Source organism: Anoplophora glabripennis, unplaced genomic scaffold (genome assembly GCF_000390285.2).
Source record: "Anoplophora glabripennis isolate ALB-LARVAE unplaced genomic scaffold, Agla_2.0 scaffold72, whole genome shotgun sequence".
Lineage (NCBI taxonomy): Eukaryota > Metazoa > Arthropoda > Insecta > Coleoptera > Cerambycidae > Anoplophora > Anoplophora glabripennis.
Genome location: NW_019416536.1, coordinates 125,007 through 139,645, shown reverse-complemented (window position 1 = coordinate 139,645; position 14,639 = coordinate 125,007). Strand labels below are relative to the sequence as shown.

The 14,639-nt window shown below is 36.5% G+C and overlaps 4 protein-coding genes across 4 annotated transcripts; 1 reads left to right on the top strand and 3 right to left on the bottom strand.

Annotated features, from left to right (window-relative positions):
* Nucleotides 1-3,421: 3,421 nt before the first annotated feature.
* On the bottom strand, nt 3,422-7,360 carry LOC108908973 (cilia- and flagella-associated protein 52). The gene is made up of 9 exons (XM_018713177.1): nt 7,288-7,360; nt 7,036-7,235; nt 6,464-6,631; nt 6,077-6,292; nt 5,771-5,936; nt 5,312-5,630; nt 4,711-5,243; nt 4,425-4,595; nt 3,422-4,011 (listed from the first exon to the last, which is right to left on the bottom strand). The coding sequence occupies exons 1-9, from the start codon at nt 7,358-7,360 to the stop codon at nt 3,422-3,424; spliced, it is 2,436 nt and encodes an 811-aa protein (XP_018568693.1).
* Nucleotides 7,361-7,677: 317 nt separating this feature from the next.
* LOC108908995 (baculoviral IAP repeat-containing protein 5) lies at nt 7,678-8,561 on the top strand. Its single transcript, XM_018713200.1, has 3 exons — nt 7,678-7,804; nt 7,858-7,956; nt 8,075-8,561. The coding sequence occupies exons 1-3, from the start codon at nt 7,799-7,801 to the stop codon at nt 8,390-8,392; spliced, it is 423 nt and encodes a 140-aa protein (XP_018568716.1). The 5' UTR covers nt 7,678-7,798; the 3' UTR covers nt 8,393-8,561.
* LOC108908994 lies at nt 8,550-9,457 on the bottom strand. The gene is made up of 3 exons (XM_018713199.1): nt 9,342-9,457; nt 9,106-9,239; nt 8,550-8,925 (listed from the first exon to the last, which is right to left on the bottom strand). Exons 1-3 carry the CDS (start codon nt 9,394-9,396, stop codon nt 8,638-8,640), a joined length of 477 nt encoding a protein of 158 aa, XP_018568715.1. The 5' UTR covers nt 9,397-9,457; the 3' UTR covers nt 8,550-8,637.
* A 1,767-nt stretch (nt 9,458-11,224) lies between these two features.
* On the bottom strand, nt 11,225-12,532 carry LOC108909005 (exosome complex component RRP42). The gene is made up of 5 exons (XM_018713210.1): nt 12,369-12,532; nt 12,080-12,276; nt 11,860-12,025; nt 11,632-11,811; nt 11,225-11,578 (listed from the first exon to the last, which is right to left on the bottom strand). The coding sequence occupies exons 1-5, from the start codon at nt 12,414-12,416 to the stop codon at nt 11,318-11,320; spliced, it is 852 nt and encodes a 283-aa protein (XP_018568726.1). The 5' UTR covers nt 12,417-12,532; the 3' UTR covers nt 11,225-11,317.
* Between the last annotated feature and the right edge of the window lie 2,107 nt (nt 12,533-14,639).

The window sequence follows — 14,639 nt, the reverse complement described above, 5'->3', positions numbered from 1 at the left end:
GAGAAGGTAAATAGTTGATAACCAGCTCCTAACCATAGTGATTCTTTTTTTAGAAATTATGGAAACATCGTTATACTTTTGCTGGGGCTGAAAGCAAGAAATATTATATTATAAAACATGTATTCCGGAAAATCAATTGGATATTATCTAATCTCTTTTATGGCATAATTCAATTTTTATTAATGACATTAATAATTTCTCTGCTTACCTACTCAGTTTGTGTTGAAATTATTGACTTTGATCACATTTCGTTATCATCATCGGACTAATTCATTATCATTGTTGCAATATGTCATAAAATAATATATGTACAAATATGTATAGACTTTACCATTAATATCCATTAATATTCAAGTTGTAATTAGGTAATATTAGCAATTATACTAATTATTATTATGAGCTGAGTGACTGAGAATGGTATTTGAAAATGGAAGATGTATTAAATCAAATTTCGATATTATTATGTGACGTACGCAACAGAAAGGTCTTTAGAAAGCCTTCAGAAGGTTTGGGGTTAAAAAATGAAATCTCTTCACCCGGAAACTTTTAGCGTTTACTTGTGTATTGTTTTGAGTATCTAATTATTCAATAAACTGTGATGTAAATCTTTATTAAACCAAACCGCAAGGTTGGAACGTAGGTGTTAGTGACAAACTTTTGCATCAAAGTTATTTTTGTATATTATATTTCACTAAAAAGGAATGTTGAAAAATTTACAATTACGAGGTCTGTTGAGAAAATAACCGAGCTTTCGTTTCTCGTTCTGATCCTTTGAATGAACGTTTCATCATCATTATTCAAGGAGTTGCCGACAAACGTCCACACGATTTTCTTTCTGTTGTTCGTCCATCAAACGAGGAACAGACTTTGCTGCAACTCGATGGACATTCAATTTTTCAATCAAAATAACCTAATTGAGATGCTAACCGCTTCTGCAATTTCTCTGACAGTCAATCGGCGATTTGCATGCACCAGATCTTTAACTGTCTGAAGATGAGAGTCATCAGTTGAAGTCGCAGGCCTTCCTGGTTGAGGATCATCTTCAACTGACTGACCACCACTTTTAAGTCGTGAAAACTATTCGTAAGATTGCGTATGACCCAGAGCATCATCTCCGTAAGCTTATTTCAAAAGTTGAAACGTTCCCGTGAAAGTTTTTGAAGTACCTATTAGTAATTTTTTATTATTAAGTTTTAAAGATGTTAGTATTCGGATATAAAAATTTGTAGATAAAACACACTTATCACTAGTTTTAGTTTTAACGACCAAAATAATTTCTTATCTACAATTATTTTAAAAGAATGGACAATCTTTTAAAAATAAAGTAGTAATCAATATCTTTGTACTCAAAACTGACAACTTTCTTGAAAAAATATTAATCACTTTCTACTACTTATATTGATAAATAAATAGTTACATTACAATTTAAAATAATACGTATGCACATGACTGTAGGTATTTTATGTATAAAAATATTGAAGTATATCCCCTTCCAGGAAGGCCTTCGACTTTCAAATCTTCTACTGACTAGGTAGCAAAGAAATTGCAAAAGAGGTTAGCAGTGTTAGCACCTTAGGTCATGCCATGAAATTTTGACTAAAAAAATTGAACATGCACCGAGTTGCAGCAAAATTTGTTCCTCAATTAATGTCCGAAAGAAAGTTAATAATTGAATTTAGATAAGTGTCAGTTATCTGTGTGCTGTAAAAAAAAATACTCAATAATGTCTCAATTTCTGTCCACAGAATCCCGATTTAGTGAAATTTTCACTATATTGCAACATGATAAAAGTGAGCGAATGTTACGCAAATCCGAGTTTTTGCTGTCAAATGAGTGACTTTATTCTGAGCATGTAAAACCAATTAATAGTTGACTTTTTCTCTAATACGATTTATGATTTAAATTGAGCTATTATTGAATAATTTTGTACTATGAAAATTTCCAAGGGGGTAGCGCCCCAGAGCTCCTCCGCACCTGCCGCCGCTGATTCCATTTCATTAATATTGGGAATAGTTTTGTACCATTTTATATTCTCTTTAAATTTTAATTTAAATTTCATTGTATTAAAGTCACAAACTACTAAGCTGTCACTGTGGTTTCTACACAGATTTGTTTTAGAGACAATATTTTAGGTCTCGATTAAAGGAATTGTTTAACTGATCGGACGAATAGATTGCCATAACCTATATTGTATAGTCTTTCCGAAGTCAGTTGAACATGTATAAAAAAAACGAGTAATCAGATTTAATGAGTTTCACAATTTTATTATATTGATGGTAAATTTCGTTTTGTTCCGTTTCAAAAGGTCTCTAAAATGCCATGTTGTAATAATATTATTTCTCCCTTTCGCAATTGTAATATCAATGATTAATAGGTGCCTATAAAAAATTAAAATTACCTGTATCACACCAAATTCCCTATTGCTGCACTGCACTGCCAGGCGACTTGTCGACAACTGAAATTTATGACGCAGTTGACCAAAGCAACAGTACGTATTGCTGTTTGCCCGCACGCTCATTCTTCAACTGGGCGTATACATTTCTACCACATGTACGTTTAGTTCGACCAGACCTGTATATGGGTATGACTAAATTGTATGGGAACAAGATTTTAAAATATTTCAATGCCGAGTTGCTGCATCAACGACCAAACTTGGTACATACTGTTATCCTCTTGGTTCTTCAATTGATATCGGAAAGACTATACGTTACAGATACGTAAGTAAGTATAAGTAACAATTTAACTATCCGTTTATTTAACCAAATATTAATCGAGACTATTATTGATTTTAATTATTGTAATTTATACATAATTTTCTCCTAAATAACCGGATTAACGGGGACCTGTCCAGCACTACACGCCAAACACCACAGCACGAGATGACCTAATGGGGACGATGGGAATAGACAAAGACAACGCACGACAACCATAGCATGGGGTGGAGTCACTGAGGACATTTACTGCGATTTAGCTACAAGTGCACCAAATACGAGTTTATTTACAGAATTTATTTAACGAGTACGAATATTTGAGTGAAAGTACTTAGTTGTACTTCAAATATTATCACAAATGAGTAAAATTATCAAAATGCTCAATATTGAGTGAAAATGTATTCAGTAATTTTCCTCACTCAATGGAATTACTTCGTACCTTTATTGCTTTCACTCACACCTTTTTTTACAGTGTATTTGTAGCAAGATATATTTGCTGACATTGTCTTAAAACTCATCATCCTATCCGCCTCCATTTATGATTTCTCATCGCGTCACGTCACCTTATAAGTTTATCCTTCGGGTCCTAGTCGTTTCTACTACCACACTTACCTCAAGACAAGGCCGTTACCGTTGCGAGAATCAAAGAGAATCATGTAAGACGTAATTTATTGTAAAAATATGTTTGTACATAAAATAAAAATGTATTTTTAATTTCCGGAACCTTTCGACATCCGCAAGCTTTTCAGTGTTTTGGTGGATGCCAACGTATTCGTCTTCGCTTCTCCCACCTCACTCTTAGATTTCACCGACTCCTGATCGCAGCTACTCAAGCTCTTGGATTTAGTCGATTTCTGATCGTCACCGTTCGCCTTCGTCTGCCCCTTCGGTTCTTCCTTGCACGCGACCGAAGTCTTGGACTTTACCGACCCCTGGCTGCTACATTTCGAACTCCCCTTCGCGTCGTCCCCGCCGCCCCTCTCACTGCAAGACGTCCTAGAAGATCTGACGGAACACTTGCACCAATCGTCTGCTTTGCCGCTCTTGGCATCGCCGCCGCTCTTGTTGCTCCTGTACGACGGCAGATCGTGAACGTCTTCCTCTTTGTTGGGATTCGACTTTGGGGGAGGAACTTCCGCGGCTCTCTCCGTTTCCTTAACCTCCTTTGCCGGCTCCTGTGGGCACTCCCACACGAAGACGCCTCCGGAAGCGTCGCAGGTCACGATGAACTTGCCGTTGGCGCTAAAACGGGTGCAGGTTATTACGGCCGCGTGACCGATCCCAATGTGCGTCGTTATGCCTAGAATGAGGAGAGAAAATCGTGTTATCCGAACCAAAAACCGATGCCCTTTGTTTTTTGACTGACCGAAAAGCGGTATTTATATCAATAAGCGACTTACATGAAAATTTCTTTGAAAAGAAAGAAGATAAAATAGAACTTTCATGAAAAGAACGCATTGTGACGTCATTCAGTGCGTCCTAGAACGCAACTGGCTTCTCGGCCCTCTGCCGTCTAATCTGCAATTCCTGTGCTGACGGGACGGAAACTAATCTAAAGAAATGTCATTTATCTTCTCGATCGCACTGAGTGACGTCACGAATTAGCGCGGTAGCAATTGACGCGTCATATGAGGGGTTTTATACCATATACGTGGTAATGGTGTGTTCCTCCTAAGATCATAAACAATGGGGGAACATAAAATAGTTACGAACCTTCTTGATACCTCCACAACTTGACCAATTGGTCATTGCCTCCGCTCACGAATTTCTCTCCATCCGGGCAAATGTCGAGGGTGTTAACAGTGGCCGAGGGCGACCCTTCCAGCTCCCTCACCAGATTGCCGTCGAGAACTTCCCAATACACAACTTTCCTGTCGGAACCACCTACCACGAACAAAAGAGTTGGTCCAGTCAACCGTAAATTTATTAAAGTGAAGTTGCAGTAGTTCATTTGCATCTAAGATCCAAAAGAAACCGACCCATCAAAAACGTCACGTACCTGTAAGTATTTGCACCCCGCTGGGATAGTACCTCACGCACATGAACAGCGTGTTGGCGAACAGTATCTGCCTCCGGCACTGCTTCTCCAGGTCCCAGATGATGCAGGTGCCGTCCGTGCTGGCGCTGGCCGCCTCGTTGTCGAACTTGTTGATGTCGATGGCGGAAACCGGGCCCTTGTGCTCCTTCAGCGTGCAGATCAGCTGCTGGCGGTAGGGCGACACCTCCCACAGCCTGACCTGGCCCTCGCAGCCGCCGCTGACGAGATTGCGGCCGTGGGAGGTGGTGGTCAGCGCCGAGACGCCCTTGTTGTGGGCGCTGTATATGGCGTAGATAAGGCGGCCGGTGAGCGGCGTGAAGGAACGGATCACGCCGTCGTTCCACGCGGTGAGGATCGACTTGCCGTTGTGGGAGAACACCACGCTGGAGCAGCTGAAGTTGGGCACGCGGATGCGGAGGAGTTCCTGCATTGTGCTCATGGACCAGACGCGCACGTCGTGCTTGCCGGCCGTGGCGAACACTTCGGAGAAGTTCCTGGGGAAGATATTATTCCTCGAGTAGCACTGACTTGCAAAATATAAAGAAGAAGAAGAAATACTTACTGAGGAAATGCGACGTCATAGATGGCTGAAGTGTGACAAGTCACAACCAGTTCACCTCTGAAATCGTCCATCCTGATCACGTATATCTCCGAGTTGGTGGTGGCGGCCAAGATCTTGGTCTCCTGTTCCATGAGCTGGATGGAGGTTATCGACGAATTGACGTTCGTAGATTTGAGGACTCTAAGCGCAGGCACGGACGGCATTTTAATGTTCGTCTCAATTGGTGGCCGTACAGCCGCTTCTTCCACCACCTCCAGAGTACCGTCGCCCGCTCCTATTATGAGGTTCCCATTGAATAGAAGTCTTATAGATCGTATTCCTGAAATTAGAACCGAATAAACATAATTCAATGCAGGTCTATTTGTAGGTGTGGCATTTTCCATTACAGTGACTCTAGAGCCCTATCCCGCTGAAATATGAAGCGCCATCTGTTATTTCTGTGCAATTCTTATAACTTACCTCCTCGGTACAGGTCGACGCAGCCTCGCGGAAGCTTCTTTTTGGTTATCCGTGCGAGACAGCCCACCACGGCAGGCTGCTTAACAGGATCCAGCATTTCGGCGTCGTGATGGTAATATAACCTCACTTTAAGAACGTCTCCAGTAGTAGTACCGCAATAGCAGAACTACAGAAATTGTAATTGCCTAATTAGAAATATATATCGTTTAACGTACTTGTAAACTAGTACAATAAAAGCTTCGCAATAGTTTTGAACGAGATTTTCCTCCTGTGAATTAATTTATGGCTTTATATAATTTAACATACCTCATCTCTCTCATTGATATCCAAACACACCACATTCCTCTTTAATTTGGGCATAGAGACGTCGAATGATTTCAAATTCCTCGCCTCCTGGTTGATCTTCCACAAGGCTAGGTGGTTGTCGCCCGCAGTCAAGAAGCAAGCGCCCCTCCTAGTCATTGTTTGAATACAAGTGGGATCTCCCTGGACTCCTCGAGATACTTGAGAGCCGCATAGTACCTACAATAACAAATATAATACAGACTCCTAAATCGGAAACACTGAAATCCATCGCCCATTAATGTCTAACATATCACTTTCCCCTCGTAGATAATTCATGTTACGAGGGTCTAACGATGAGATTTACTTTCAATAACCGTTTAAATTTGGTAATATTTTTATCTCTACTACCTGGCCCTTATGCATGTCCCAAACCACTGCAGTGCCACAATCTCGCCCTCCCAGACTTATTACATAGTGTTCGTCTTTGGAGAAAGCCACAGCTTCGACTCTAACCTTGTGATGCTCGTGCTGGGCTAGTAATTCCTGTTTTTCGAAGTCCCAAATTATCACTCTGGCCTGAAATTACGTAAAATATTTGACAAAATAATACATTTTTGCAGGAATAGAACTCAAAACAACAAACAACTGCGATTGACAAATTATTTATATAATCTCTTCTCAAAATATATTAAAACTAATTAACTGCATTAATTAAAAGTTCAAACTTATATTTTGAGGTTGGCTAAAAGGATGTTGCCTCAAAATGGCGGTTGTTGACTGCGGTGCTTTATCAATCTAGGGACATTATGTTTCTAGTATTCTTAGCGACCCCTATCGTGAAAAAAATATACCACATTACAAACACCCATCTTAAAAAAGTTAAGTTTTAAGAAACAAAATTATTTAAGGTAATTTCGTTTCTGGGCACCGAGTATATTGTGAGTTCGTTTAAATTTATATTTAGTAAAGAGCGAACTTACTTTGAATCCAATATGATTAATCTGTCCACTTGCCAGATACTTCCCAGAGACGGAAGCAGCCACGGAAGAAATAATATTTGTATGTCCAGTCAAAAAATTCTGTTCCTTTGTCGTCCAGTTCTGTATTACTACCTTATTCCCAAGAGGATAAACCACGTGCTTTCCATTTGGATGAACAAGAAGTCCGTTTAACGTGCTACCTACAAGTTATAATTAAAAAAGAGGCGTATAATATATATTTTGAAAATTCACCATCGAATCCTATAATTCCTTTAACATTAAGCACCTCTACGTGCCCTTCTTCTAATTCGGCATCATCGCACATCGTGTTTGGAAATCGACTAAACTCAAGTGACAAGAAGAATTAAATTAGACGACGGACTCCGTTGCCATGGTAACATTGATACGAAGAAATATAATAGTTTTATTTTTTCCAACTCATTAATAAAACAAAATGTCTATATAGTTGTAGAAATTACATATTTTAACAATTTGGATAGTTACACAAAGGTTTGAATTTTAATAGTACCTATTAGAATTTTAATACCCTGTGTATATTCATTAAATACAATTTGATTATATGTAGTTTGGATTTTATGTAGGTATTAACAATGCACTACGCCTGCGTAGGATTTGATTTGAAACTCTGATATTTGACAGCTATAACGACATTTTGTTTAAAAAGTGTTTTATTTTTCGTTAAGTGAAATTGATTCAACATTTTAATCCTCTTTTAAATAATTCAACGAAATTTTGCGAAAATATGGAGGTAGTACTTCAAGTATGTCATTTCCACATGTTTGTACTGTTTGTTTATTTTAGGAACTATATAAAAGTTTCGACTTCCTTATTGAAGAAAATAGACGAAAGACCTTCAAAAAGTGGGTATTTAGCGACAGAGATATCTGCAATGCAGATAAGGTATGTAATTCATTACTGATGATTGTTGTCCTTGCTACTTTATTTTAATTGTCTGATGCGAATATATTAAAATTTCTCCGAAATGTGATCACTTGGGTTACTTTTGGTGATTTTGCAGATGGCAGAAGCTGGGTTCGTTTTCATAGGAGACAAAACCGAGCCAGACGCCGTGAAATGCTTTTTATGTAACAAATTACTGGATGGTTGGGAAGCTACAGATGACCCGTGGTTAGAGCACTTAAAACATGCCCCGAAGTGTTTATTTGCTAAATTTCAGAAAGCCCAAGGCAATTTGACGTTGAGCCAATTAATTGATGTTGTAGATGCTTTAACTGAGCAGATAATTACATTGTATTTTGACAAAATAGGTGATGAGGTGGAACAGAAATTTGAAGAATATGAACAGAAGATAATGTCTATGTTACAGGCTTTGTGAAGGTAAATTTTAGCAGCCTTCAGAATTCTAGCTTGTGTATTATTTTCTTTGAGTTGTAATAATATTTCATTTAAAAGTATTGCATGCAATTCGATTAAATATATGTTAAAATGTAAGTAGATCATAAATTATATTTTTATAAGAGAAAGTACAATTCTAAAAGTTATTATATTGTTTTTATTAAATAAATGCCTTCTAATTAATAAAAAATACTAATATCACTATTTCTAAATCTCGTGTAACACTTATCGAACAAGATAAGCAAACACATAGGCAAATAACATTGTCGTAATAGAAACGGCTACCGTAACTGCATCATTTTCCCCAATTCCTGGTACGTATATGGTCGACTTGTCGCCAAAACTTCCAGTTTCCGAGTTGGTACTGTCGGACCTGCCAGAGCCGCTATTACATAGGTCTGTCCTACAGGACCTGTAGTAAACTCTGTGAGTTTCGTCTTCTATGACTTCATTCAGGTAAGTTGGCGTGTCTACACAAGTTCTCAATATGGAGGCCAACTTTCCTCTGGGATCCTATGCGAAAGATTATGAAAAAACAAATGAGAAATGGAATATTGAATTATGGAGATGAGAGGAAATGCTTCAAAAATTTGTTTATTTAAAAAGGAAATGAGAATTATCAATGCCAGTAAATTTAAATAAAGTATTAAAAGAACCGACAAATCATTACTGACAATTGAGTGAAATTCTAACCTTATAGTCCACTCTGACGATGACACAATACTTTTTATCGCAGTCAGTAACGCCCCCAGTCACCGACGCTGGATCGCTCTCACAGGTAGTGTCAGATTCGTCCTCCGTAGTGCTGCAGGTGTAGCATTGCAAACCTTAAAACATTGAAATAATTCCATACACTTTAAAAGTATGACATATTCTATTACAATAATAATTTATTTCTATTGGTAAATTAAGAAAACGCTAAACTATACCTGCAGATCTATGAACCAAGAACAAAGTAAATATAAGTATGGAAAGATTTTTCATCTTGCACTTTTAATCCTATTGTACGTTTCGCTTTACTAAATGTTATCAATGGTTTTGCTCAAAATTGATAAAAATGATAAGAAACTCTATTGTTTTTAAATTTTAAGAATTGATAAATTGATTACAGATAAAATTGCCTCGGTATAATTTAATCTGACTTTTGTAGTAGAGATAACTGTGAAAGTTTACTTACTAATATCCTGTTGATTACAACCAAAAATGAAAGGAAAAAATGTTTTACAAGCACCGAGGTTTCAGTTTATATTGAACATCAAGATTGTAAATATACTAGATTTGTTCATTAACGAAATAATATTTAAGTACTAGGTATTTTATAGTAAAATTTATACAGGATGTATGGAAGCGAGTGAGCCATAATTCAAATGTAAAATAAATCGATTTAGATCAAATTTGCCTCTAGAACAAGTTTGGTTTTGAAAAGTTGCAGACTTCTAAAAATTGTTTTTTTATTCCGTCTACTTAAAATAACTAATAAACTATATTTCAGTGAAATTTTAAAAATACAGGGTGATTCACTATATTTTGACCACCCCAATAAATTTTTTGGTTTTTAGAGTTCTTTTCTTTTTTTTTAATAGTATCTTGCTTATTGTTAGAGATGGACCCAACAAACCCTATATGACTATGCTCGACAGAGAACGTTCTACCCAAATATGTAAAAATATACAGGGTGTTCCATTTAAATTAACAAAGTTAACATCCGCGGCCATTTTGTTTGGACTTCATTTGTTTTTGAAATATCATTTTCTAAAAGTTCATAAAAAGTCGTGCAATTTTTGTATTTTACATTTTTTTTATCTCTTAAAACAAAAAAGTTAAAGGGGGGGGGGTCAAAATATAGTGAATCACCCTGTACCTAAGTCTAAAATTTATTAGAGTACTATCTAAAAACGGGGAGTAAAGGCATTTTTTAAGAGCACATACATTTTTAAGAAAAGTAGAGAAATCGCTTTCCGATTCCTTGTATAGATGGTTTTTCCTAAGGCCGTATCATAAATTGGGGTAGTAGCTTTTTTTTGGACTATTGTAGATTAAAAAGCTCAGCGAACCGAGGATCTAAAGAAGCTAGTTTTCGAGGAAAAGGAAATTGAGTTTGAAAACATCACATTTATTCAAATTATTAAAATGTTTGATGTAGATGGATTATATTTAGGCTAATAGTTTATAGATATAATTAAAAACAAACATTCACTGAACGGGAACACAAATCTACCAACCTGCGACGGAAATACTTGGAGGCGCAGTTACTAAGAACCCCGTCTAAAGAGAGTAAGGAAAAATGCGCTGTTTTTATTTTTTTTAATTTTAAATTTAGCTCAACACAGCTAAGCAAATTTAAAATAACTAAAATTATTTCACAAGATGTATAGGAGTCTTTTGTCCCAAATAATTTTAAATATAAAGAACCAACAGATTGTATCTTTCAGTTGATTATAAATAAATTAATATTGCAGATATGTGCAACCACTTCCAAAACTCAGGGTTATCTCTCTCTTTATCTCTAACTTCGTTCAGAATGTTTTCGTCAGGAAAGCTTTTTATGAGCCTAGAAATCATCCTTTAAATTGTACTGTTCTTTATCAAAATACGACTACTATAATTTTCATGTGCTATCTGTTTTTAAAATAATTTAAATTTATTCAACCTTAGTCCAAGTTTTATCTGTTTATGTCAAGTGTCTTCAGTGCTTTTTAAATAAACATATTTTTTAAACTTCAACACCCTATACCTCGAAAAAACAGTTAAAATACTTATGAAAAAAAAAAAATTACTAAATGTGTTTTTATTTTCAAACAAAGAGAGTAGAAAAAAGCGTATGTGTCTTTATTTAAAAAATTCAATGTTCTGAATACATTTTTATTTTCATACAAAAAGAGTAGGAAAAAGCGTATTAGTGTCTTTATTTAAGGAATCCAATGTCCTGGTTGGGCTTGATCAGTTTCAAAGCTTCCCACAAGGCCTCGTTCAACCCTTGGGCCACGTTGAGCCCCAGCTTCAAAGATTCCACTAAGGTGGAGGGGTGCAAGGAACCGGTGCCTGTCTGCAGAACAGTACTAAATTTGTCCCCGGACACCGCCACAACGATTGAACCCACAGAACACTGTTCCTCGGCTACATTAGGGTCTACTATGCACTTTTCCCCAATTTTGCACACTGTAACCTTGAAAGTATAATGTTTTAGATTACTGTTATAGAACCGAAGGAATTTATTACCATTACTGGAGCGTTTTGTACGTCTAACCTTTGGCAATCGTTTAGATTGTCGGAGACGGTTAAATTTATATTATTTCCATCTGTATCCACCTCACGGATTAGGGGTACTTGGGTATTCCACAGCGCAGCCTTGACTGCTAAAGATACGGCATCGAATAAGTTGCCCCCACATTCCAGTAACTGAAACATCTATGTATACAAATCATACCATTAAGAGAAAAAACTCACCAGAATATCCACATAGAGCTTCCAACACTTCTTTCCTTTTACAATGCACAACTTTCTCAAATCAAATACTTTGGGAGAATGATATGATGAATTTAATGTGTTGGATATTTCTACGGCTAAGCCTTCCCCTCCTCGACCCTCAAAGTCCGGCGTAGCATTGGCAGAACTAAAAAAAGTAATGTAAAAACATAAACAATTGTATTTTAAATATAGTGTGTACCAATCGACAAAAAATTCCAGTTTTCCTTCATTTGGCCTTTCCGGGAAAGGAGAGTCTACTTCTATCTTTACAGCAACTAATACGTCAGTGTTTGCTAGTCTTAATCTTGCAGAGCCAAAAGCATGTGATACGATATCAGTTTCAAGTTCTATCGGTCTGTAATCTTCTCGTTCCCTTCCATCTATTCGAAAATTTTCCTAAAAAAAGATTGTAAGGAAGAATTTCTAATGCATGTAATGGTTGGTTTATAAAAAGTATGTCCTAATTTTTAAATTTTAATAATTGTTACCTCCACTCCATGCAACACAAATGTTTTCTCAGCTTCACAGAGACTCATTTCAAGAACATATTAATTTACTACATACATAATATCTCAACTTTACAAATGACTTTTAGTAATTATAATAGTATCATTTATTTGATTCGTTTGCAAATATTAACATAACCACAAAATTCCTATAACCTGAAAATAAAAATTAATTTTTAACTTTGGACAATGTGTAGATTGGATTCATCATACAAATTTGTATTATGGGTTGCATTCAGCCCGCGTCAGGCCGTGTTCTTTTATTCTTCATTTCGGTGTGGTTGATTAGTAGGTATAGCCCAAGGATATTTATAATACATGTATGTACATGTATTATAAATATCCTTGGGTATGTGTAGAGCCAACCAGAAATTAGGATTGCTTAAACAAACCAATAATACTAATACTAATCTATCGTACTGAAGAAAGTGAATAAACTGAACTGATTAAACTGGATATGATTAAACTAAAAGTGTTGTTTAAAATCGGATTATTTCAATAATCGGATATTCGGCATTTGAATGATTTCAGTAATCGAATAATCATCAGAATGATTAATCGATCCAGAAAGCGCATGCGCTAACATATTCGATTTTTAAGTTGAAGAAACCCACATGAACAAATACTTATTAAAATATTTTTCCAAATGTATTTTGCTACATAATAAATTTCAGCATAAAAACAAACCATACAACCGATCTCAGAAAATAGAGTTGCATTAAAGAACGTCGTTGGTTACCTGCTGATAGCATTGTCGACATATTTTAAACATCCATAATTAACTTTACAGCAAAGTGTACAAAGCAAACATATTTGAATATTTTGCTAAAAAAGTTTTTAATAAAGGAAAGTTGTAGCAAGATTATAGATACGTTTACAACAAACTTGCCAAATTAACGTTTCTTTGCAAAGCTGTTGGGTGGCCATTGTGACTTTGTTGCAAATTTCTTGCAAACCCGCCGTAAAGACTTTTACAAGTTTGCAGTTTTTTGTAAATTGTTGGCAATGTTGCAGCAATTTTATTATGCTTAGTGTTAGTTAGTTTTTGGCGAATCAAAACAAATGTATTAAATCAATATCCACTATCTATTTAAGATTTATCAAGGTGATTAGTAGTAATCAAGGTGAAAGTTCTTTTAAATAGAATAAAAATTAAATGTTTATTTTATTGTACTACAAGTATATTACGTGCATACATAAATTGAAACACTCTGTATAGGTAACGGAACAATTATTATGGCTGTGTTCAGCGAATGGTCGGACCGATCAAAGTCCTTCATCGGACAAATATTTTGTTGGTCAGCCCAATCAGCTGATTGGAAATATTGGGCAGGTTTTAATACAGTTACTAAAGACCGTTCAGCAAATTGTTTTACTAAAGAAGTTTGACGAACTAGTACGACCATTCGCTGAATACAGCCTATAACTGGCAGAGTAATTCTTATCCCCAAACGCCTTATTATTCTCCTTTTTAATTAATATACGTCGGGATAGTGCAAAAACATTGTTTAAGTAAGTAATATTTATGTTTTTAACCCCATATAAATAACAAATATCTCAAAAAATGCCATTCAGGCATTCTACTGCTTGAGCGGAGAGTTTTACATGTACAAAACAAGTGTTAAATGTTAAATACCAACATTTTAATTGGCAAATTTCCTGCTACCTTCCCCACCGATACATTAATCATCCCACTTGTTACTTGAGCAGTAACAAAAACTTATAATTAGAACAGCAGATCATCAAAGTGGGAAGTGTTTTCCAAGATTTATGCGTAAAACTATCTACTATAAATGTATATAGGTACGTTATGTAGGTATTATCTTAGCACGTATAATACCATTCATTGTTGCACCATTGTTGCAACATTCATAAGTACTTTGCTAAAAATATTCGGATGTTAAGCACGTGATCATGATTAAATGTAACTGCTTCACTTCCAGTGTCGCTCCATTAATTATGGCTAGAAATTGGCCTCAATGATTTGGGATCGAGGGGGATTATCCCTCTTTATCCTGCCTCATCTCGTGTAGGCCTGGACAGCCTTCGTAGGTGGGCCCCATCCGTCGTCTACCCGGACCGCAAATGCGGCCGGTGTAGGCGCTTTGTGGGACCTCCTTTTGTCCTGGCTGGGCCCCGCCGGCTAAGGCCCTTTCTTTTGGCGCTCTTCTTGCTTCGCCGGCTCGTCTGTGTAAACCCCGGGGGTGGTGTCATGTTTATGGTTGGGTACGGTAGTGCGGCTATGCAGCCTGG

Coding starts and splice junctions, on each gene's coding strand:
- LOC108908973 (XM_018713177.1), bottom strand. CDS start 7,360: ATGTGCGATGATGCCGAATTAGAAGAAGGGCACGTAGAGGTGCTTAAT. Junction 7,236..7,287: donor AGGAATTATAGGATTCGATG/GTGAATTTTCAA, acceptor TATAACTTGTAG/GTAGCACGTTAAACGGACTT. Junction 4,012..4,424: donor GTTGTGGAGGTATCAAGAAG/GTTCGTAACTAT, acceptor TCCTCATTCTAG/GCATAACGACGCACATTGGG.
- LOC108908995 (XM_018713200.1), top strand. Junction 7,957..8,074: donor ATATCTGCAATGCAGATAAG/GTATGTAATTCA, acceptor GTGATTTTGCAG/ATGGCAGAAGCTGGGTTCGT.
- LOC108908994 (XM_018713199.1), bottom strand. CDS start 9,396: ATGAAAAATCTTTCCATACTTATATTTACTTTGTTCTTGGTTCATAGA. Junction 9,240..9,341: donor CTTGGTTCATAGATCTGCAG/GTATAGTTTAGC, acceptor CAATGTTTTAAG/GTTTGCAATGCTACACCTGC. Junction 8,926..9,105: donor TCGTCAGAGTGGACTATAAG/GTTAGAATTTCA, acceptor TCTTTCGCATAG/GATCCCAGAGGAAAGTTGGC.
- LOC108909005 (XM_018713210.1), bottom strand. CDS start 12,416: ATGAGTCTCTGTGAAGCTGAGAAAACATTTGTGTTGCATGGAGTGGAG. Junction 12,277..12,368: donor TTGTGTTGCATGGAGTGGAG/GTAACAATTATT, acceptor ATCTTTTTTTAG/GAAAATTTTCGAATAGATGG. Junction 12,026..12,079: donor CTGGAATTTTTTGTCGATTG/GTACACACTATA, acceptor TACTTTTTTTAG/TTCTGCCAATGCTACGCCGG.